The sequence below is a fragment of the Chinchilla lanigera genome, unplaced genomic scaffold (assembly GCF_000276665.1).
Source record: "Chinchilla lanigera isolate Chin_1 unplaced genomic scaffold, ChiLan1.0 scaffold00010, whole genome shotgun sequence".
NCBI classification, from domain to species: domain Eukaryota; kingdom Metazoa; phylum Chordata; class Mammalia; order Rodentia; family Chinchillidae; genus Chinchilla; species Chinchilla lanigera.
Window position 1 is genome coordinate 25,408,170 of NW_004955411.1, and position 24,141 is coordinate 25,432,310.

Consider the following 24,141-nt stretch of genomic DNA (forward strand, 5'->3'; position numbering starts at 1 on the left):
GAAGGCTAACATCTGCAGCTCAGAAAAATGCTGTTTTCGAGCTTTTTCATCTCTGTTATTAAAAACTTTGTGGGGTCTGAGGGCCAGCTTCCAATTTCTCTTTTTTTATGAATGTCTGGTCCTGATTGGGTAATAAAATGCACCTTCAGGATAAGTTGTCCCTCTGCCCTTCCTGGGTCTAATGCTGTGTGTTGCCTAAGAGCAGCAGCCAGGCAAGCCAAAACTGAGCTGGGTTTTTGTCCCTTTATGGGCGCTTTGCAAAGTCCTTTTGTTAAGTAAGAAATCATGTGGTCTCAGCTTGCTAGGTCCTCAGACTCTGCCTGATAGTGCCACTTAGGGTTTTGTTGGGGGACAGCTGTCATTTCTGAGGGAAGATCTGTGTGACGAAGATGTTCATACCCATAAGACTGAGCCAGGGAGATCACTCTTCTGAAGAAAGTGTGGAGCCAAGGATCACATTTAAATTAGTCCGGGTGAGGCTGTATAACTGAGGTAGGTATTGAAACTCTTAGATATGTTGGGTGGGATCTGGAGAGGAACCCAGATGCTGATTAATTTGGGAGAGATTTGTCAGAGAAAGGAACATAAACTCTAATAATTCCCTCTGCCCCTGCCACCTCACAGAGTGGGAACTGAAGGGTGGGGACAAGGTTCTGGGGGACTCTGCAATCCAGATGGCTATGGGGTGGAGTGGGGTCAGGTGTAGCATACAAAACAGGTACCTGATCAGCAGGAGGCCCTACAGCAGGGGGAACTGCAGTAGCACTCCTGGGAAGCTCTGGGGGTGGAGAACCCACTATGTTGTAGGGCTGGAGCATCAGGAGGATCTGGAGGAGCTGCTCCACTGGCAGGAGGTTCCAGACGCTACCAGGGGAGAGCAAGGTCGGTTGGATCTGTTGCCAGAGGAGTCCCTGTTTTGTGAAGTGGGTGTAGACGGGAAAGAAAGAAGGATCTGAGAGGGATCCCATGAGGTGCACAAAGAGGGACTAGTATGGAGTGAAAAGAATGTCTGTATGTAGGGAACCTCTGACCACCTTTTTAGCTTCCAGCAGTAGTTGTCTAATTCCTGAGAAAGGAGGGATCAAAGGTCCCATTCTCTGGCCAAGTAGTGTTACAGAAAGACACTAGGTGCTTAGGCTTCAGACAGTGTTGGTGGTAGAGACGTTTCAGATTTTTTGAGACAGGCTAAGAATGAGGAAGGGGGAACAGGAGGAGGAACAGAGAGAGGTTAACTGTCACACCTGGTGTGGCAAAATAAAAGCAGCACCAGGGCCAGTACTAAATGTCTTCAGTTGTGCCCAAGACCATAAATGAACATGGTGAATGAGCAAGGCAGCTGTCACAATTGATCAATCACCAGGAGGACCCAGTCCCCCCAGGAAGCGTCCATGCATAGTGTTAGGTTTAAAGGTGTGGAGGAGGAGTGAGCCTTTTTCTGTCCCAAGGGGTGAGAGGAGAGAGCAGAGGTGTGTGTGTGTAAGAGAGAGAGGACAGATCTTAAGGTGCAGAGTGTTAGAAGCCTAGAAAGGGGAGAGAGCTTACCAGAGCTGATGTCCGCACAGTGGGAGCTGGGGAGCTGCCTGGAGCACTGGAGCAAAGTCTAGAATCGGTGCCACCAGATGGCCTCAGTGGAAAGAGGCTTAAGATAGGGCACAGTACCCTCAAGAGGGATCCCCTATCCATCTGAGTCATGGCACCACATATTAAATAATGGCACGTGAGGGAACAATCAGAGACTGAGACTATGGCAAAGACCAGATTTCAGGCAGGCTGAAATTGGAGTGATAGCAGCAGCTGTCTGGAGGGGAGGCTAAGTATATATAGGGTTTAAGGTTGGCAGCCCCAGTTTCAAAGAATCTGGATGGAATGTTTGAAGTCAAAGCTGCAAGGACAATCAGCACAGGTGTATATACACAGCTGGCATCAGGAAGACTGCTGGTCCAGTCCTAAATTTCTCTATGGCCCCCAATTCTTTTTTTTTTTTTTTTTTTTTTTTTTTTGGTTTTTCTCCGGTACCAGGAGCCCCCAATTCTTGTTTGCTGAGAGCAGTCTATTGTTTGTAGCGGGAAGCAGGGAGGTCTCTCTCAGGTCAGACCTGACAGTTTCCATCAGGGAATGAGACAGGAGTATATAGACATTAACAGTATTGCTAACATTTTATTTACTCTGTGGTGAGTAAACAAGCTATTGTATGCATGGGGTAGGGGTGGGCATTATTATCCTAACCTAGATACACTTAAGATTACATTTTTGGATTCCTCATACATTTTTGAAAGAAAAAAGATAATGTACTTCCATCTTTTTGAAGCAAAGGGTTAAAAAGTAGAATAATATATTTTCTGTATTAGATCAAATTTACAAAGAAAATTTAGTGGTCAATTGTTCTGAAGTAAAAATTTAATAAACTGTTATTATTATTATTATTTGGTACCAGGAATTGAACTCAGAACCCTGGGCTTGCCAGGCAGGTGCTTGTGCCACTGAACTATATCTCTGGCCCTCTTTTTTTTTTTTTTTTTTTTTAAGACAGGGTCTTGCTATGCAGTTAAGTGAGTTCACTGGCCTTGAACTCACTTTGTAGACCAGGCTAGCCTCTAATTCACGGAGATCCTCCTGCCTCAGCCTCCTGAGTGCTAGGAATACAGGTGTGTGCCCCCATGCTGGCCAAATTATTTCTTAAACTGCACTGACTTGTACAACAGAACTTAGTAAAATCAGTACTATTGGGGGCTGGGGATTTAGCTCAGTAGCACAATGCCTGCCTGGCAAGCGCAAGGTCGTGAGTTCGATTCCCGGTACTGGAAAAACAAAACAAAACAAAACAAAAAAATAAAACCAGTACTATTTGTGGCATCAGAGGCCTCAAAATGTAAAATACCACAAGAGGCTATTTTGCTTCAAACATGGGAGAATATCATTTTTACTGTGATAATATAAGGGTAAGAACAAGTTTTAGAAATGTTTGAGGAAAGCTAAATTATTTTTTTAAAACGTTATGTGCATTCTGCATCACTTTCATAATCAAATAGAAGCAGCCCTGGAAAAAGTGGTAACAGTGGACTGATTTGTGAATTAATCAGCCTCAGGTTTCTTTTATTCACACTGTTTTTAACCTGCCTTATGGTCTCAGTGGGTTCTCTTGGATTCTGTACTCTTTTACTATTTACTATGTGTAGCCATAAGAATATTGGAGAGAGGTAGGTAAGCCAGCAGCCTAGCCACAAGAAAGTTTACATTACTAAAAGGAAATGGAAAACTGAATGTTTCTCTTGATGTCCAAGTAAAAAATATTGCTTAGTATCTGTAAAGACAGCAATTAATGGAAAAAATAAAATTTTGCCAACATTTTCCAGTGCTACAAACTTCTCTAGGAGCAAAGATGAAGAGGGAAAAGGTCAAAAGAGAGAAATCTTGGTATTTGTTAGAGTTTATATGTAGAAGCCCCCCCAAAGCCTCACAGGCAGAGCCTTTGGGAGGTGACTAGATCGTGGAGGCGTGATACTGCTCAGTGGAGTAGTCTGAATTGATTTAGTTTATAGCACATGTGATGGTGGGAGGTAAAGCCTGGTTAGAGAAGGCGCGTCACTAGGAGCAGGGCCTGGCAGTCTTTCTCCTTCGTGTTCTCGCTTTCTGCTTTTTGTCTGCCATGCTGCCTTGCCTTAGAGCCAGCCAACTGTGGACTGAAACTTCTCCAAACCGTGAGTCAAAATAAACCTCTAAGTTGTGAGTGTCAAATATTTTGTCTCAGCAATGAAGTAAGACAGTATTATAATGGTAGAACCTGGTTGAAGTTGTAGCCATGTGGGATAATAGTTCTTACCTCATAAAATAGGTATTAAATAATACTATGCCATTATCATCAGTATTAATGAATCTGAAGAATATGATACTTGCTTATAGGCAACTGGTATGTTTTGGATGCTAAATGACAGTAATGGGTACAGAAGGCAGGTGAAACTTCCAGCTAAATCTCTGGAGGCAGGAATGCAGCGACATCCCTTACAGAAAACAGGGAGATGAAATGAAATTATGGCTACTGCAAAATGAGATGATACCCAGCTCCCTGCCCTCACTTGTCTCCAAGAACTCCAGCAGCTCCACTCTTTACCACCTGAAATAGAAAGCTACAAGATTTCTCTCTGGAAAAATATACCTAACCCAAAAGAAAAACCTTCAGAAAATTATGTTAAAATGGAGGGTGGCCAATGGAAGTTTTCTTGCTCCCTTACCCTACAATGAAACCCACCACTGAAAAGTCCTACTCATGCACAGAGATCTTCTAAGTATCTTGCTTTGTGCCTCTCAGATATCAAAGGACCTACAATTAAGGCACGATTCTACCTTGAAAGACTGTGAACAAATCAAATAGAAAAAGAAACAATTAGTGTTAGTACAGGGAAAAAAGAAAAAATTGAACCAAGAAACCTAAATTAATATCCTTAGAATAACAAGAACACATTGTACTCTCAAACAAGAACAGGTGCTACTTAAGACTTAGATTCCTCCTATTTTGGGTAACTGTATAAGAGAACAAAGGTAAGTCTCAATATGGTCAATTCTATAATGGCAGTGGTGCTACTTGGCCTAAAAAAGCAGGCAGTTCAGAGCAGAGGATGGAGGACTCAGGAAAAATGTCTCCCTCTAAATGATTCTGGGGAATAAATAATGATAGATGACTCTGGGATAATTAATAGAAAATATAAAATAAATCAAAGTTAAATACTGATTCCAAGTTAAACACTAATTCCAGAAAGATAAAATTACTTTAAAAGGAAATTAATCAGAGTATACACAGAAGAGACTTATCTACGTTTTCTATGTACTCCTCATATATACTGAATATGAATTTAACAAAAACTATGTAAGAAAATGACAGAAGTGCTAATGAAGGGCCAGGCTAGGAAAGGGGCAGACAGATGTGTGAGAAGACAAAATCTTTACCTTCTATAGTAAGCAGTTGGTAGATAGGATTTACAATTTTTTAAAAAATAAGAAGGAAAAAGAAAGTAGAGGAGAAAATATGGCAACCTTTTGAGCTCAAATGCCCAGGTTTTAATAATTAGAACATAATCTAAACTCTATAATCTGTTACTTCCCTTGTGAATGGGTGAATAACTTATCCTTGTTCTGAGATTCTTCATCGCTGAAGTGATAGTTCTGAGACATGGCTTAATAAATGCAGAGTACATACCACACTTGGCACACAGTAAATGCTCAAATAAATGCCATAATTAAGAGCTTGTTTTATGCAAATGTGGAAGTCAACAACAGAAGAATTACAAAGTTAAAAAGAGTGGGGAGTGGGAATAAGAAGTAGGTAGACTGTGACACAGATCTAACATTTTCCTTATGATATAGCAGCACTGTCCAGTGCAAGTCTCTGTTTTTAAATTGTCTTATATTTAAAAAAATAAACAGGGAAAATTAATCTTAATGTTTTATTTATTTCTGAATATGCAAATATTAGCATTTAAAACATGTAATCATTATAAACAGAGATTTTACAATTCTTTTGTTTTATACTAAGTACTTGAAATCCAGTGTGTACAGTATTTTTACATTTGAGCATATCTCAATTCAGACTATTCACATTTTAAATGTTCAAAAGGCACAAATGACTAGCGGCTATCATACTGGACAGTGTAGCCGATGGTAATATTTAATTTTTACTAATATACATCATCAGCCAGCTGTGGTGGCATGTACCTGTAATCCCAGCACATCAGAGGCTGAGGCAGGAGGACTGACAAAAGTTTTGAGGCCAGCCTCGACTACAGAGTGAGTTCAAGGCCAGCGTGAACTACATAGTGAGATCTTGTCTCAAACAAAACAAAACAAAAAGCCCCCATCAGAAGTGCATGATAAATTATAGGGACAGACAAAAATTCACAGTAGTGCATTAAAAAAAGTGAATATGATGAACCTTGCAGATTCAATTTACAAATCTACAGAAAATAGAGAAGAAAACAATGTTAAATGGTGCATCAAGAATACAATCAGCAAAACTCAGGTTGTGGTAAACTTTTAGTGGACAAGTAAACCAAAAAGGAAAATTTTAAAAATGAAATGGAGGACCTATGAACTTTAAAAAAACTGAAAGAGATTTATAAATGAAGTGTGATGTCTGGTTCTTATTTAAATCTTGACTAGAAACTAGTTAACAATTATGATATTTATGAGAGAATTGAAAACGAACTGAGTTTCTGATATTTAACTGTTTTTAGTAATTATTTTTAGGCACAATATAGTTTTTTTTTTTTTAGTTCTTGTGTTATCCAATTTTATTTTATTTATTTATTTTTTAATACAGTTTGTTTTTGAAGAGCCATTATCTCTTAGGAGTACATACTGAAATATTTATGGATGAAATAATGTGAAGCCAGGGATTTGCTTCCAAATAACATTTGAGTTAGGGTAGTGGAAAGGAGACTGGACAGAATGAATCTGGCTATGAGTGGGTAATTATGGAATCTGGGTGATAAGCACATAGAGGCTCATTACACTGCTCTCTGCTCTTGTACACTGTTTTAGATTTTCCACCATCAAAGTTGCAAATAAAACCACAAGTCATATGTATTAATTTTAAAAATATAATTTTTAAAGGAATATAAGGAAATTTAAAGGAAAAATTTACAGTTATAGTTAACTGTGATCGTTACTCTGTCCATGCAACCCATGGCCAACACTCACTCCTTCAGGCCAGAGAAGCGTTCGTTTTCTCCTGTCATCTCCCTTTCTAGCTCACCTGGTACTCACCACAAGGAAACAGAACTTTAAATACCTATCTGGTGAAAAGACTCTCAGAAAACAACATAGGACAAATTCAAGACAATGAATTCAAGACACTAGTCAGTATGGCTGGAGAATTTACTTTTATTCTTATTTTATACTAGGAAGTCAACATTGACTAATCCATTGTTCACAATTAAGCTATAAAAAATTTTAATTCTTAAATTGTACATTAATATCCTATGACTCCAAGTTTTATTTATCACTCTCCTTCAAGTATGAAGAAAATGATTAATTTATTACCTTTCACAGACAGCACAGTTCTACTGACAAAACATTTAGTCTGAAATCCTACACTCAGGAGAATTACGAATAGCCAATATCAAACTGGCCTGAAACCTGATTGTGTTCCTGGCTCAGGATACCTGCAGTAAATTTGTATATCCACACTAACACACAAAATTAAACTAGGGCATATTGATTTTATTTTAAAAACTTTTCACAGCAGATTAAAAATTAACATTAAAATTTTACCAAATTTTAACTTCATTATGGTGTTTTATCCAATTAAACTTTCAAAATGCCTGTTTAATATTAGTTAACTGCAAATAACTCAATGTAGGTTGCTTTTTAAAATTTGCCCAGTATTTCAAAATGGTTATGGAATTAATATAACTTTTAAAATGTCAAAACTATGCTATACATATTGCACTCTTCTGCTAGACTGGGCTAGTACTTTCCATGGCAAGATACCAAAACTACTCAATAAAATACATTGTAAAAAAATCAATAGGTACTTGATTAATTTCCCTGATTATTTCTAGGATTTTGTAAGGTTTGATACCTTAAATAGTTTTAAAGTTTAATCTACTGAGGGGATAAAAACCTCATATATTGACTTTTTAGGTCCTCTTTTGGTCCCTCAATGATGAAAGAGAATTTTAAACAAATTGTGTTTTGTTTCCTGACTTAATAAAAAGCTACAAATTCTTTTATCCAAATTAAGAATAATATACTAAGCAAAAGCTATTAACTTCGAAGTGCCTATGTATGTCTGTAGGTTCCCTCAGAACCTTTCTAACTGTTTATAATGAAGAGATTTTAATCAATTCTGTACTAAAATCAAATTAGATAAAGAAAACTTGTTTTGCAAAAATAAAATCACTTCCCAAGATTGCTTGACAGAAACAAGCTATTCATTTTCATTTGTGTTCCACGGAAGACATTACTGAAATCTGTCCAATGGTTTATTTCCAAGAGGTCCACTATGGAATTCTTCGGAATGTTTTAAGATTGGCTGTAGCTAGAGTTCTGACTTCCATTTGGACCCTGCTCTCCTTCACTGTTCAAATGGGGAAGAAAGAGATTTTATACTAATTAAAAGATTCATTTCTAGTACAGATAAGCTTACTAATTTCTGAAGTTCATTATTTTGTGGCATAACTCTACAAAACAAAAATATTCCAGATAATAGACACTGATGTGGAAAAATTAAAATCCAGAAGACTAACGTTTGGTTTTATGTTTTTATTCTTATGTAACTTTGTACCCTCACACATAACAAGCAGTCTGAAAGTTAGTGTCCACATACACTGAAAAAATTTAAATTAGAGTATGGGGTTTCACTGTTATTACAGGTATCACTCAACATAGATTACAGCTTTTCTGAACAAATTTCCTATAAAATTAAATTTAACATATAAAATCCTATATCTACTACTCAGGAAAATCAAGTGTTTTTTCAAAAAAAAAAAAGGTTGTACAATGGCATAATAAAATCATATGTCATTACAGCAAACTTTTATAAGTTAGAAAAAATGGTAATTTCCTGTGAAATACTGAATATTTAAAATAACAACTAAAGCTGAAAATACCAGTAAATGTGGCAATAGGATTATTGCCTTATCTTCTCCACCATCATCTTGCAGCTTCAGGCCCTGCCACTAGTGGAGAATCACTCAGGGAATTTCTGCAAAAAATGCATCCAAAGGTAGCTGTTTGAATGGCTGCCTTAAACAGCTCCTTGTATAAGTATTATTCCTTTCCAAATTCTAACATTAACCTAATCAGTAGCAATACATAAATCTATGTTAATGTCGTAGGATTATCTCTCTAGTTAAATGATTAAGATGGGTAGCATTTGTTTTTCCTTCTCACCTTTTCCCTACCCCAAATGATCTGATATATAGATAATACAGCGAGGGCCCAGAACCACTGAATTAAACAAACAGCTTCCATTTAAAACAACAACAAATCTCTTAGCACAGGTGATTCATATTTAGCAAAATTATGTTATTGTGTGCTGTGGATCACAAGGTCATTCAAAGCCAAAATTCTTTATCTTTACCATATCAGATCACTCACCAAAATTTTTGAAAACTGCTACTGAAATTTATAAATTAGAGTAATAGCCAGTAGTAGGGGAGAAGGAATAAAAAAGGAAGGCACAGAGACAAACTGCTACAGAACTACTTGAGTTTATGTACAGGATGTAGCTATATGTTGAGGGATACCTGTAATAGACCTCCAGTAAGTTACTAAATACATGATCAGATTGATGTTTTTTTAAAATAAGACATTTTCAATCTGTCAAGTCACAAATTTAAAAAATTAACATGAATTATTAAGTTCTGGTAGAAGTTTTAAGAAAAAAAAAAACAAAACAAAAATAACAATCTAAGAAAGATAAGAAATGAATACAATATATAAAATGAGATCAATAATTAAATGTCTACAAAGTACCTGTTTGGAGGTGGTTTTGGTTTTGGCATCTTACTAAGAATAGTTGCCATCTCTTTTCTCTCATCGAAATTCTTCCACTGCTCATATAGTTTTAAAATAACCCTGATTATTTCCAAAATCTAAAAGAAAATATTTGAAAAATTCTCAGTGGCAAAACCAGCAATATTTAGTAAGTAAAGAACAAATATCACATGCAAGGCAGCCTTCAGAAAACAGTAGAAAGTCTCTGTCCATAAGTACTCTGGTTAGGTTAGTCAATCTCAACAAATTTGAAGGCAGTATTTTTCACCCTCCTGCTGCCTAGGCTTTTCCTCTTAGCATTATATCTTTCAACATATGTGCCCCATCCATCCTTACCTGTGTCAGACGTTTTCCCTTCACTCCTGACATCTTAAACTAAACAAAACAGTAAGGTACTAAAAACAAAGATTCTAATCATGAAGGGATCTGCTACAACAGAGCATATTCCCCTAACACCAACTGTTTCAAAAATAATTTAAAGGGAAGCTGGGCAATGGTGGCACATGCTTGTAATCTCAACACTTGGGAGGCTGAGGCAGGAAGATTGCTTTGAGTTCAAGGCCAGCCTGGACTACACAGTGAGACCCCTCTCTAAAAAAAGAAAACAAGCTGGGTGTGGTGGCGCACACCTGTAATCCCAGCACTCGGGAGTCTGAGGCAGGAGGATCGTTGTGAGTTTGAGACCAGCGTGGGCTACAAAGTGAGCTCAAGGTCAGCCTGAACTCTATAGCGAGACCCTGTCTCAAAAAGACAAAAATACATAAATAAATAAATAATTAATTAATTTAAGGGGAGGTAGTGATACAAGACATTGTTTTGATTCTTTTAATTATTGTACACGTAAATTAAGATGAAGTGGCAGCTGCAACCTGTCAATTCAGTTTCCAAATTAGCCCTTTCTTCCTGACCTGAGCAGATCCTGTCTTGGATTAATTTTAATATTTTCAACATATGAGCAGAAAACATAATTTTTTTAGGGAAAGACTATGTTACAAAAATTCACACTAGTATTTAATGGTCACTATGAAGCTTTTAAGATAATCCCTGAAGTCAGAGGTTACTTTGAGTTTCTACTTAATCCTAGGCCAAAAACAACCCATCAACAACTCTTCTCACTGGACACGTTTAGTACTTTTTTACCAATAATCTTAGTGTGATGGACAGCTTATGATTTTAGGCTCATGACATAAAAATGACATGAATTTTTAAATGTCTAAGGTAAAATAACTTAAGGAATACCTTCTCCATATCCACAGAAAGCTCGGCAAACCACTGCCTGGCATCTTTCTGCTGTACCACAGAGGCTACGTGTAGAGAAGCTGCAAAGAAAATGAGTGATAACTGCTCATGTTTAACTACAAACATGGTCTTAGAACTAAAGGTTCTTACACACTTCATGTACATTTTCTAATAGTATTTTAAACATTTGTATAGCTACATTTAGGGGTTATCGTTGAACATCTCATTAATTTCATCTGAAATGGGTAGGAAAAAAATTACCAGACTACATTAAGGTTCTTGACATCTGTTCCTTTGCTGTGTACTAGTCATGGATATAAAGAAATGCTAGGAGCAAGATCTTAGCTAAATAAGTAGATTTAAACGTTTTGGAATGTAAGAGAAGGTAGACGCCTCAGAGAGACTACCTAAAAAGAATAAAGCCCACAGGGATGGCAAAGCCATGGCACATGTCCTATTATCCCCTCCTTCCTGTTTCTACCAGTTGGATCCCAGCACTTCTTCCCACTGCCCCCAGGCACTACTTCAGAATCTCTCCATGTGCAGTACTTTGTAAGAGCTGCCAGTGCTACAGAAGTATAAGTAATACCTATTTGTTATACCTGATGTAAGAAGGCTGAAACTATCAACATTTAAGGAATAACTGAAAGAGAAAACCAATAAAAACAAATCTGGCCCAGAAAAAGAACAGGAAACGTGAACAGGATTGAGTCATGAACGCAGAAGAAACAAAAGCCACAGAAGCTAACAAATGCTTAGGGTATAGCAGGCATTATTTAGTACTCTACAGGCTATCTCATTTAACTCATGAAATGACATACTCTATTTGAAGTTATTAGTATCCACAAAGGAAACAAACTCAGCAAAGTTAAATACTTTCCTTATAATCATAAGAGAACCAAAGTTTAACCCTAAAACCATGTGACTCCAAAGACTGAGCTCTAACCCATTATTGCTCTGCCTTCCCTACACAGTGAAATGGTTGATAACTCTTTTTCTAGCAAGACAGGATTAAAGATACTCGTTTACTCAACCCCTGAGTACTTAACTCGGCTCAGGAATTGAAAAAGAGGCCCAGATATAAGCTAATATAACTAATATTAGCAGGCATAACTCTGGGCTGTCCATAAGCAAATGAAAAATGTTCTATTTAGACAGATTAAAATTATTTTAAAAGATTAAAAAAAACATAAACTTGCCAAAAAGAGGGGGGTGGGGTAGGCAATACTGATTTGTGACAGTTGCAGTACATATTACAGAAAGTTCACATGCAAGGATTAGTCTATTACTTCATGGAACATAAAAACAAAGTAAGAATAGAATGAAATTTATTTTCTGATGATTTACATAGGTTTATAACAATTTAAATAATAAAGGCACACCATGCTTACATACCTAAAGCTATCATGAAAGGAGGATACAGTAGGCAAAGATCCGTTCTGTAGGTATCATTCACTATCCTCCTATGGGAATGTAAACCATATTATTACTGAAAGCAGAACTACTTTATCTGATTGTACATTTCCTCCCAGAGACGGCCAGATTCCCCAACTTTATACACACTTTTCCCCCTTTTCCATTACTGAGCACAGCTACAGAGAGGAAAATATCAGGGCAAAAGGGTAGATGCACAAATGTGACAACAAGTAGGTACACATTACTGAATAGAGATTTTACATATAATGAATAAAATATATCTGAAGTTCTGAAACTTCATAATTATAATATAAATTAAATACATTTGTAATTTTTTTTTTTTTTTGAGACGGAGTCTCACTAGCAGTTCAGGCTGGTCTTGAACTCATTATGTAGCTCAGGCTGGTCTTAAACTCATGGCCATCCTCCTGCCTAGGCCTCCTGAGTGCTGGGATTACAGGCATGCGCCACCACACCCGGCCGATAATTTTTTTAAGAATTTGAAAATCAAGTTAAAAAAAAAGAATATAAAAATTTATATGTATGGTGAATACTACAGAAATATGCTGTTAAAGATAAATTCACTTCTAATTTTTATGTGAACAGTCTTTTCATACAAATCAAATTTTACCAGGTATATTTAGCAAAAAAATAATATACAGTGCTTATTATTTGAGCATTTATATAACCATAGTTACTAGAATTCAACAGACAGGTATTCTGCTCAACATGAAATATCTTGGGGCACTAGTTTAATGACTTTAAAAATACTGAGCTTCACATTTAGTAGTTAGCCTCCCTGTCTGATTAACGTGTCACACTATTAATAACTTCTGTTCTAATTACCATGCAAGGGGAAGCAACATGTCTTCTTGGCCCATGTCCTGCACATACTGGAGCAAAGGTCTATAAGGATGATACACTATCAAGCAACAATCCTAGAAACAGTTTAAAAAATGTGTATGTATAAAAACAGATTTATTACAACACAAAAACGTTATCATTACCCAACTGATTTGTAATCGTGTATTTCAAAATGAATTTCTCTGACTCATGCTTGCTTCCTTTCTAGCCTCTTAAGCAAGCCCTGTGGCAGCCCTAAACTCTACTGTAATAGAGAAAGCAGGGCTCTCTCTGAAATATACCTTGGTAAATCGGTTGGCAGTCAGTCAGCATCCATTCATTCCCTTAGAGACTCAAAGTGTCACATCTGCAACACACTGAAACCTCTTATTAGCCTATAAATCCGTAATTCCCAACTGGAGGAACAGAATTCCACCAAAGACAATCTATCTTTAAATAATACCACACACATACACAAACTGTGTACATTATTTATAGTGGCTTAATGTCCTGACTTGTTTGCTTATAATCCTCTATTACAGTTACCATAGAACAGAAAACTTTTTCCATCCTGAGTAGGATATGCAAATGATTTTATAGGCTTCAGAGAGGAGACAGGTGATGATGTTACTAGGTCATTATGATTTCACCATCACATGACACACCATTTAGATAGTTTTAAAATATACTTCCCTAGAAATCAGTTCATTAAATAATTTGAATTCATTAACTTTAAAAATATATTTTATTAGTCATAAGAAAAAAACCACACTTACCATTAGTTCTAAAAGATAGAATTCACATTCTAGTATCTGTTAGAAAAACATTATCAGTGCCAATTACATGACTCTACTCTGTAACACAACTTATAGACATTAATTTATCACACATTTACTAAAAACAATTTAAATCAAGAAAATAGTAACATAACAAATATAGATAATAAATCAGTTCTTATGTAATTCATAAAATTATGATTATAAAGCATTTAAATCCTTAAAAGGAAAAATAAGCCTCTTAAAAGCAGTTTTTTGGGGGTGCGGTCTTGCTTGGGTTAAAACCAAGGTCTTATATATGCTAAGCCCACACCCTACCACTGAGTTACATCCCTACCCCTGGCATTCTCACTACTCACTTTTATTTAAAATGTTCTGGAAAAACTTCAGATATTTATTTATTGTGCTACTGGGGATTAAACCTAGGGACCTGCACTGAGCTACATCCTCAGATCTTTTCACTTCTATTTTTAAAACAAGATGTCAGTAACTTCCCCACGCTAGTCTCAAACTTACAAATCTCTTCAGTCTCCCAAGTAGCTAGGAGTAGAGGTGTGTGTCACTATGCCCGGCCTTATTTTACATTTTTTTTCCAGTGCTGAGGTCCAAACACATGCCCTTGCATGTGCAAGGCAAGAGCTCTGCCAGTGAGCTACATCCCCATCACCTGGGAGCTTTTAGAAAATATTAACACCAGAGATTCCTGAAAACTCTGCTTTAGTTTGTATGGAGAAGTCTCAATGTAAGTATCATTAAAAAAGTTCTTAAGGTGATTAATGGGCTGCCACGGTTGCTAGCCACTACTATAAAGTATTTTTAAGAAATAGAAGCTATATAGCTTTAATAATATAAATTAATGATATGAAAATATGAATAGGAATGTCTACAAATGTAATATAAATGACATGAATGTCTACATGAGTATAATAATATCTATATTCCCATGGTATTTAAAACTGCCATTTCTAGGAGACTGTTAAGTTTATTCTAACATAAAATGGAGCTAATTTATATATAGTTTTGACAAGTGCTTTATTTTACACAATATACTTACATGATTCATCCTATAAGGAAATTCCTTCGGGAAGGCATATGAAAATCTAGTTTTTACTGCAGAAAACAAACAACAACAATTTAATACAGAAAAATGTAGAAGTGAATTAAACCAAGATTCCTTTAACATAGTATAGAACAGTGGTAGTGAACCTATAGTATGCATGTTCCAACTTTTCATCACTGAAAGCTCTAAACGGTTCACCACCCCTGGTGCAGAATATTAGAGGGTAAGGCTGAATCATTTTCAAGTAGACGCCCTTGACAACACTTAAGGATCTAGATTTTTGTTTTCAGAGGAGGAAAAAGACTGGATGTCAGGAATCTGTATGCCTTCACCGATACAATGAGAGAGATTCATAAAGAATTCTGCTTAGATTTTTTTTTTGTTTTGTTTTGTCTTTTTGAGACAGGGTCTCACTGTGTAGTTCAGGCTGGCCTTGAGCTCACTTTGTAGCCCAGGCTGGTCTCGAACTCACAAAGATCCTCCTGCCTCTGCCTCCCGAGTGCTGGGATTACAGGCATGTACCACCATGCCCGGCTAAGAATTCTGCTTAGAACAATAAATTAAAAGATTGAAAATAAAAAATCACTGACTGTGACTATTCTATTCTTCAGTAATGCAGGGGTCATTTCTTCTAAGTGTTTACAAATGCTATATATTTGTAGAAAGTTATAGGATGAAAGGATAATATCCCCCCAAATGTTAGTGGTTACTCTAAGACGTAACAATTTTTTAAATTAATCTATCCTTTCTGAACTTTTGTATCTATTATATCAAAAGGTATAATAAAATACAAATGAAAAGCCAGTGTTAATGATCAATCCTCCATCTCCTCAAAATGGTATGGATTAAGATTTAAGATATGACATGGAGGGGCTGGGGATTTAGCTCAGCAGCAAAGTGCCTGCCTGGCAAGCGCAAGGTCATGAGTTCGGTTCCTGGTACCGGAGAAAAACCAAAAAAAAAAAAGATATGACATGGAAAATACTGGATTATTATACACCACTCAAAAAGGGGAATGATTCCAAAATACAAATACCAGCATGGCTTAAAACACAAAATATCATCTTCTACTTCTCCTATATAGATCACAGAAATAATTTTAAAGTCTGATCTGTTTTTGGTTAGGGAATGCCTTATTTCTGAATCTGTAAAGATGGTGCATAACATATTCTGATGTATAGATATTGACTAATTGTTATTTTACAATGTTATTTTCTTTAATGTCATGATTCACAGATAACTAATCCCCATTTTTTCAGATAAAAACTAAGTCACCAAGCGGAGAACACAGCTACTGAGACAGAACTACGGCTTAAAAGTTAGCTTGACTGACTAGAGATGCAGCATTTTTTTTTTTCTATACCATATTCTTCGGTTTGGAGGTTTCAAAATGTAAAACTCCCATCAAAGGCATACATAACAGTTGCAAAAGAAATAGTTAACCCACAAGGATGAAATAACAGCTAGTCATTAGGAAATAATAAAATACAACAAAATTAGGAAATGAAATTTTTCTTTACCTTTATAAAATAAGAGGCACTAAATTGATGATTTTGGACAACTACTATTCATTTTTTTTGGTGGTGGTGGATACTGGGAATCAAACTCAGGACCTTGCACTTGCCAAGTAGGCGCTTGTGCCGCTGAGCTATATCTCCAGCCCTCATTTTTAACATTAAAAAGAATATCTTAAAGGTAATAATTTAACTGGTTACATAAAGCTTCTTTTTTAATTTTATATTTTGCCAAATGTGCTAGTCATACAGGTATTCTTGAGAGCTGTAAATAACCACAACTGATCTCTGACATGTCTCATAAACTAAAAAACATCAATATATTATGGAACTTTCTTTAGAAAGCAGGATATGCTTTTTGCACTTACATACAGAAGTAGCAGCAGCAGTCAGTCTTGCATTTGAGACTACCCCAAATTCCTGTGTACAAAAAAGCAGATGAAATGAGGTACACGCTGACTCAGTATTTGTTAACCTGCAGGTGCTTGGTCTGTTCAAAACAAAACACTTCCCCTGCATTTGTAATCTCTTCAGTTTCTACCTGTTTGAGGCAAGAAGTACTTAAGTTTCTAAGTGTATTACTTTTGCTTAAAACTGTCACCACTTAAGATGAACTTTTAAACAATATAATTTATAATTTAATAACAATAATTTTATAATTTAACCTTAAAAGGTACCAAAAGTGACAATGCCAATTTTCTGTGCTTAAAGGTTGTTTATTTTTTATTTTATTTTATTTTATTTTTTTCTGGTACCGGGAATCGAACTCACAACCTTGCGCTTGCCAGGCAGGCGCTGTGCCGCTGAGCTAAATCCCCAGCCCCTTAAAGGTTGTTTAGATTCTACTTATCTGTAAGAATAAATATTAAGTATGCTTCTTATTCCATTGAACTTTGACTAATAGATATTTTATGTATCTATTTAATAATAAAATGTAGTTTTGACTAAGGTAAACTTTAATATCACTAAAAGAACTCAAAAGACCATACAAACACCTATTATCTTTTTGGGAACAGAGATCAATAATATAAGATTTGTATTTTTATATAACAGAGAGAATAATATAAGATTTCTAAAGTTCATTCCCATTTCTTCTTTCAACCTAATATATAGTGCTACCACCGTAAAGATAATTAAAGCAAAAATTAAGAATTGGTTGCTTATCCAATGTAAGAAATTAAACTAAAAATTATTTCAATACTTTCACCCTATATTCCTATCCTATTCAGGGTGAATGTATATATGTATAAATTTGCGTTTAAACTTCCAACTACAGCTAAGTGAAAATAAAAATTAAAAGCCTGATATAGCCAGGCATGGTGGCACACACCTGTAATCCCAGCACTTGGGAGACTGAGGCAGGAGGATCATTGTGAGTTTGAAGCCAGCCTGGGCTACATAAGTGAGTTGGAGGCCAGGCTGAACCGCATAGTGAGATCCTATCTCAAAAAAGACCAAAAAAAAAAAAAAAAGAAAAAAAACACCCTGATATATCTTAACGACAATTTGTATATCATTTCCATACATTTGAACAAAACAAAAATTTGGTCACAGAGATAAAAAACCTCTAGAAAACTACTTTTTTTTTTTTTCTAGAGATAGGGTCTGACTGCGTAGTTCAGGCTGGCCTTGAGTTCACTATGTAGCTAGGACTGGCCTCAAACTTTTGGTGATCCTCCTGCCTCAGCCTCTTAAATGCTGGGATTACAGGAGTGCAACACCACGCCTACCACTTAATATTATTTCTAGTATAATCAATCTCATTATTTATGTAATTGTTGAGAAAGATATCATGGATAATCCTGAATAATGACTACAATAAAACTAAAACAAAATGGGTACAAAAGGAATGTAAACTAGTTTAAAATCAGATTTGATATTCTAGAATACAATTACTATTTTAAAGACATTATCCAAAAAGAAAAACATAATACAAGGGTTTTATAACACTAAAGAAAACAGTCAATTTTCATAAAATTTGCTATTATTGTTTGGATTTTAGTTAAGAACTGAGCTGTCTCAAAAATACTGCAAAGGTAAACTGAACAGCTATTCAGTCTCATATCCTAGTTCCTACCTTTTTTCTTTTCATTTTATTTTTCTATCCTCACTATTCAAACTTTTCCTTGTTAAAATCTATATGGCTATAGCCTTTCCCAGTCTTGGCCTTCTATTTTGCTTTTCCTAGGGCTTGGCAGCCAAACATCAGGAGGCAGGGAAGAAGACAGTAGGAAATAGGACGCATAGAGGTAGAACAGTCTCAGGTTATTGGAGACAAGCTGTGATACATAATAAATACTGTTGTGTGACAAACAATGTCTTATAGGCAGCACAGCCAAGCAGTTAAGAACACAAGATTAGGAGCTAGATTCCTAAGGTTCAAAGACTGGCACTGCCATTACTAACTGAATGACCTTAAATAAACTTTTTTGAGATAGCCTCTTGCTATGCAGTTCAGGCTGGCCTTGAATGCACTATATAGCCAATGCTGAACTCATGGCAAGTCTCTTGTCTCAGCCCCCGAGTGCTGGGATTAAAAGCGTGGGCTACCATGCCTACTTTAAACAGTTGCCTCATTATAAAATGGGGATACTACTACTATATATTCCAGAGTTTTGAGAATTAAGTCAGTATTCATAAAAGGACTTAGTAAAGCAGTGGATACATAGTGATATGTGTTTGCTAAATAAATATATAAAATAAAAATACGTGTATGTATATATATATATCTTTGAATTTGTACAATTTCAATATTAAGCATAAATTACTATCTATTATTATCTTTAAATACAGTAGTGTAAAAGCTGGAGCAGATTCACCAATATATATTGACTGTACTATGATGAACAGAAAATTGTTTATACCTCTACTTTGGATGCCAAAAACACACATGTAGGAGCCATTAATACAGGATCTATACTTTTCAGAGAATACCTAAAATGTGATAAAACAAAATTAAATGTCACTCATTTAGAGAATACATTGGGAAAAATATCACACTAAATCTATGGTTAGGAACTGATTCATTTATACTAAGGTTTATGAGCATTAAAAAGGAACTTCACATAGGCAAAACACATTCCCAAAACAAAGGTCTTACCTGGCATAGAATCTCTTGAAATAGACCGTGGCAGTGGCAATAACTTGTTGTCTTAATTTAAGATGTTCACCTAATGCTTGGATAACTAAAAGGAAAATAATAAAGTTTTAATGTACACCCAGTATAATTTTATTAATCTTGAACAATAATTTTCACGTGTTCAAATCATGACTATATTCACTTCTAACAAAGGGGAAAATCTTCATGCTATACAGGTCTACTTGATTCACATTGGTCTAATACTAGAATCTGCACACTTGTGAAAAATATAGCAATATACATATACAGCCAAGTAAAAAAGGAACTGTCCTATGACAGAAGTTATTCTTGCAGTAAGGAGGTTAAATGATAGATATTCCCCTTCTATTCTCTAAATATTTTAATACTTTTCATATTATCTTTATAATAAATATAAAAAAGAAAACATTAAGAAACCTAACACATTTATAACTACCATAATGAATCCTCAAAACAGGTAGAAAGACTGAAATTAGAAAGATCACTATCTTACCTGCCAGTTATCATACTGCAGAGTAAATGTTTTTTGGCTAGATCCCTCTCCCTCCAAAGCAAAATTCTGAGGTAAATATGACAACCATAGGCTGTTAATTCAAACAATTATTTATCCTGAAAGTACTTTCCTTTAGTCAGTCTTGCTGTGGGTTGCTTTATAAAGGCTTTAGATTAGTTAACAATTTCATAGTCTTTAGTGCCTCTGATATGTAAAATTCACAAAAACTTCAGATCACCAAAAAGAAAGATAAATGAGTAAGTTGTAAAAAATCCACATATAAATAAAAAATGTTAAGGGGGGCCTCCGGGCTAGGCACAACAAGAAAAGCAAACTTCTTCCAGCTTGGGTTGAGCTCAAATGATAAATTTTAATCCAGGAAATTCTGGTTCAGTCTCTCTCTCATGATGACAATTTCACCTTGTATGAAGAATGCTTGCACTTAAAGGCTTTCATCCAGGAAGGAGGTAGCCTGTGGTGCCTTCTCCCTGAGATGGGACTCACTGTGTGAGAGAAGTAGTTCAAACCTGGTGCCACATGGTGACTGCTGGTGACCTCTTAGAGACCTCCATGGAGAGATGCAGCAGTGGAGGGGGGCAGTGGATGTGGAGGACTGCACTAGCTAGCTGTGAGTGCTACGTGCTCAGTTGTTCCACGCTAGACAGCAATTGGCCAGGAGCCATCTTAGAGAGGGGCTAACTGAGTTCAGAACTCAGAGTGGCTGCTGGCTCCATCTAGGGGCTCCCAGCTGGGCTCAGGCCCACAGAAGTTGTGCGGATGGCTGCAGGCTGACTGAGTCTGGTTTTGGCCAGAAGGTACAGGCTTGCTGGGATAAATCAACACGGATCAGGACTCCTGTTTTTGCAGGCTGTCTACCAACTTAATTTTTTTCCTCTCTCTCTCTTGTTTGTTTTTTGTTGTGGTTCTTTTCCTTTATTGTTTGATCTTGTTTTTATGAGTGTGAATGTGCTTTATAGCCTCTTTGTGGTTATGGTTCTGTTCTGTTCCTTTTATCTTTTCCTTCTCTTTCCTTCCAGTCTTCTGTACCAGTTTTCCAAGGTTAGTGTGATCCCCCTTTATCCTCCAGCATTACTTCTAATCACTTCCTCTTGTTCCACTTTTTCTATTTTTTTCCTAACCCATTTTAAATTTTAACCCCTGAGGGCAAAAGTGACATTTAAGGACTTGTATACTGCTTATAATTTTCTGGGTTTAGATTTTGTTATATAACCACAAATCTAATTCATTTGGTAAAAGGTGGCAAATTAATGGTTAGCTCAGTTTGTCACTTTCTAGGCTGTATTTGATGCTACTGTCATTGCTGATGGTACTACTTTAGCCAAAAGTGACAATGTTTTAAACAGCTATACTTCCTGGTATTCTTGCACTGAACTGACTAAGGATCACAGAAAATACTGTGGCACAGAGCCAAAGAACCAGGCGCTTGGCTAAATAGGCAGCCACTTCTTATCTCCAACAAATTGGAGAGACAGGGTCTTGCAACAGACTCAAAACCCAAAAACCAGCTACACCTGGAAGATCTCTAGGAGGAGTCATTTCCTAAGGGTTCTAAATACTAGCAACCCACCATAGGCAATTTACAAGCATCACCCCAGGAATTAAACTAAAAAAAGGAAAAGAAAATGAGAAGACACTTAAACAAGATGCAGCCCCAGACATCCAATTCACCAAAGGCAAACCCAGGGGACAATGAGGTGGGACAATCCCAAAGCCACCCACCTGGACTCTCTGAAGTGGTAACAACAAAACAACTGAATAAGGCTTTAGAAAAATTCAAATCAGAAATAATTTCTCAGATAACTGCAGAGATGGTGTCCACAATGAAAATCATGCTTAGTAGCTCTAGAGTAGATACAGACAAAAAAAAGAGGAGCTTAAGGAAATTATGGAAGCCATGAATGCTCAGCACAGGAAAGAAATGGAGTCCATAAGGCAGATTCAAGCAGATATCCAGGAAAATAAAAATTCCACTGAAAGTATCTGCAGCAGATTAAGCTACAGTAAGGCCAGGATCTCAGATGTAGAAAACAGGCTTGCTGTTAGCAATCATGAAAAGAAAGATTTCTTAAAAATAGCAAGGGACCATGATAAATCAATCCAGCAGCTGCTAGATAAGGCAAAAAAGAGTAATTAAGATTAACTGGAGTCAACAAAAGAGTAGGAGATAGGATAAATGATATAAAAAAAAAAAACTTCACATATGTCATGGCAGAAAACTTCCCTGGTAGGGAAAAAGAATTTGACACAGTAAGTGAGGCATATAGAAATCCGATTAGCTGCAATCAAAAAAAAAAATCTACAGCCAGGCATATCATAAACAAGATTTCAGAAATTCAACGTAAGAATAGAATCTTAAAAGCTATTAGGGAAAAGAAACAAATCCTATAAATAAGGAAAGCCCATCACAGTTGACTTCTCAACACAAACCCTCAGGTTAAGGAAAGCGTGGACTGAAGTATTTCAAGTTCTAAAGGAAAACAACTTTCAGCCCAGATTGATGTACCCTGCAAAACTATCTTTCAACACTGGTGGAGAAATAAGATACTATCATGAAAAAGGATCTGAGGAAATTTATGACCACCAAATCAGCACTCCAAAATGTTTTGAAGGACATTCTAGAAAGAGATAACAAGGACTACAATGCCATGAACCCCAACAGAAGGAATCCACTAGGCAAGGAAAATAATTAAACAGAAGGGGAAAAAGGCAGGAGCCAATAACAGAAAAAATAACACGAAAAGGATAAGTCAATATATATCAGTTATAACCATCAATGTTAATGGTCTCAATTCACCAAAGACACAGACCTGTGGAATGGATCAAGAAGCAAGATCCAAAAATATACTGCATACAAGAAACACATTTAATTCAAAAAGAAATTGACAGACTGAAAGTCAAAGGATAGAAAACAATACTCCATAAGACAGGAATCCAGAAAATACAGGGGTAGCTAAGCTATTTTCAGCCAATGTAAATTTCAAGCCAAGACTGACTAAGAGAGATAAAGAAGATTACTACATCCTTGTAAAGGGAACAATCCAAGAGGAAAAGGTAACAATCATAAATATATATGCAACAAATACCAGTGCACCCAACTATATAAAACAAATATTGCTGGGTGTGGTAGTGCACGACTGTAATACCAACTCTTGGTAGGCTGAAGCAGGAGGATTATTGCAAGTTTGAGACCAGCCTGGGCTACAAAGTGAGCTCAAGGTGAGCCTGAACTACATAGCAATGCCCTGTCTCAGAGACAAAAAAAAATAATGGGCATGAAAAATCAAATAAGCACTAATACAATTGTATTGGGGACTCTCTATGCCACTATCACAAAAAGACAAAAAACTAGACAAAAAAAGAAATCAACAATGAAATATCAGAAGTGAACTAAATTTTTGAACAAATGCCCTTATTAGATGTCTCAAGAGTATTCTACCTCACAACATCAGAATACACATTCTTCTCAGCTGCACACAGGACTTTCTCTAAAATAGACCATACACTAGCCCCTAGAACATGAATATGTTTAAGTAAATGCAAAGGAACTGAAATTATCCCATGCATATTATCAGATCATAGTGCAAGGAAATTGGAAATCAACTGCAAAAGAAACTACAAGAACTTCATAAACACATGGAAATTAAATAGCACCCTCCTGAACAACCCACAGGTCACAGATGAAATTAAGGTAAAAAATTGGACAGTTTCTACAATTAAATGATAATGACAATACAACATACCAGAACTATGGGACACAATAAATGCAGTCCTAAGAGGGATTTTTATAGCAGTAAATACTGATATCAGGAAAACAGAGCAAATGCAAATAACCTAATGGTGAACCTCAAACTTGGAGAAAAAGAACAGCAGGCTAAGCTAAAAGCTTGTATGGGGGAGGAAATTGTAAACATCAGAGCAGAAATTAACAAAGTGGAGACTAAAAAAAAAGGTACAAAGAATGAATCGAGGAGTTGGTTCTCCCCGCTGCCGCCGGTACTGGGAATTGAACTCACAACCTTGCGCTTGCCAGGCAGGCACTGTGCCGCTGAGCTAAATCCCCAGCCCCTAAGAGTTGGTTCTTTAAAAGATTAAATAAAATTGTCAGGCAGCCAGTTCTCCGGGAGCGGCAGGGCTCCTGGGTCCGAGTGTGGGCCGGACTCATACCACCG

At 36.4% G+C, this 24,141-nt stretch overlaps 1 protein-coding gene across 3 annotated transcripts in view; it reads right to left on the reverse strand.

The window, feature by feature from the left end:
• Positions 1–6,853: 6,853 nt before the first annotated feature.
• Positions 6,854–24,141, reverse strand: part of Ccnc (cyclin C) — a 32,852-nt gene continuing 15,564 nt past the window's right edge. The window contains exons 3-13 of one of the 3 annotated variants that reach the window (XM_005377808.2): positions 19,441–19,525; positions 19,205–19,274; positions 16,709–16,760; positions 14,821–14,876; positions 13,767–13,802; positions 12,994–13,085; positions 12,127–12,194; positions 10,732–10,811; positions 9,472–9,590; positions 8,604–8,698; positions 6,854–8,071 (exon numbers count right to left, since the gene is read on the reverse strand). In XM_005377808.2, coding sequence (XP_005377865.1) covers positions 8,647–8,698; positions 9,472–9,590; positions 10,732–10,811; positions 12,127–12,194; positions 12,994–13,085; positions 13,767–13,802; positions 14,821–14,876; positions 16,709–16,760; positions 19,205–19,274; positions 19,441–19,525 — 710 coding nt within the window. In that variant the 3' untranslated portion in view covers positions 6,854–8,071; positions 8,604–8,646. Of the gene's footprint in view, positions 8,072–8,241; positions 8,699–9,471; positions 9,591–10,731; positions 10,812–12,126; positions 12,195–12,993; positions 13,086–13,766; positions 13,803–14,820; positions 14,877–16,708; positions 16,761–19,204; positions 19,275–19,440; positions 19,526–24,141 lie in introns of those variants that run through there. The other 2 variants (XM_005377807.2, XM_005377809.2) reach the window with 2 other exon arrangements.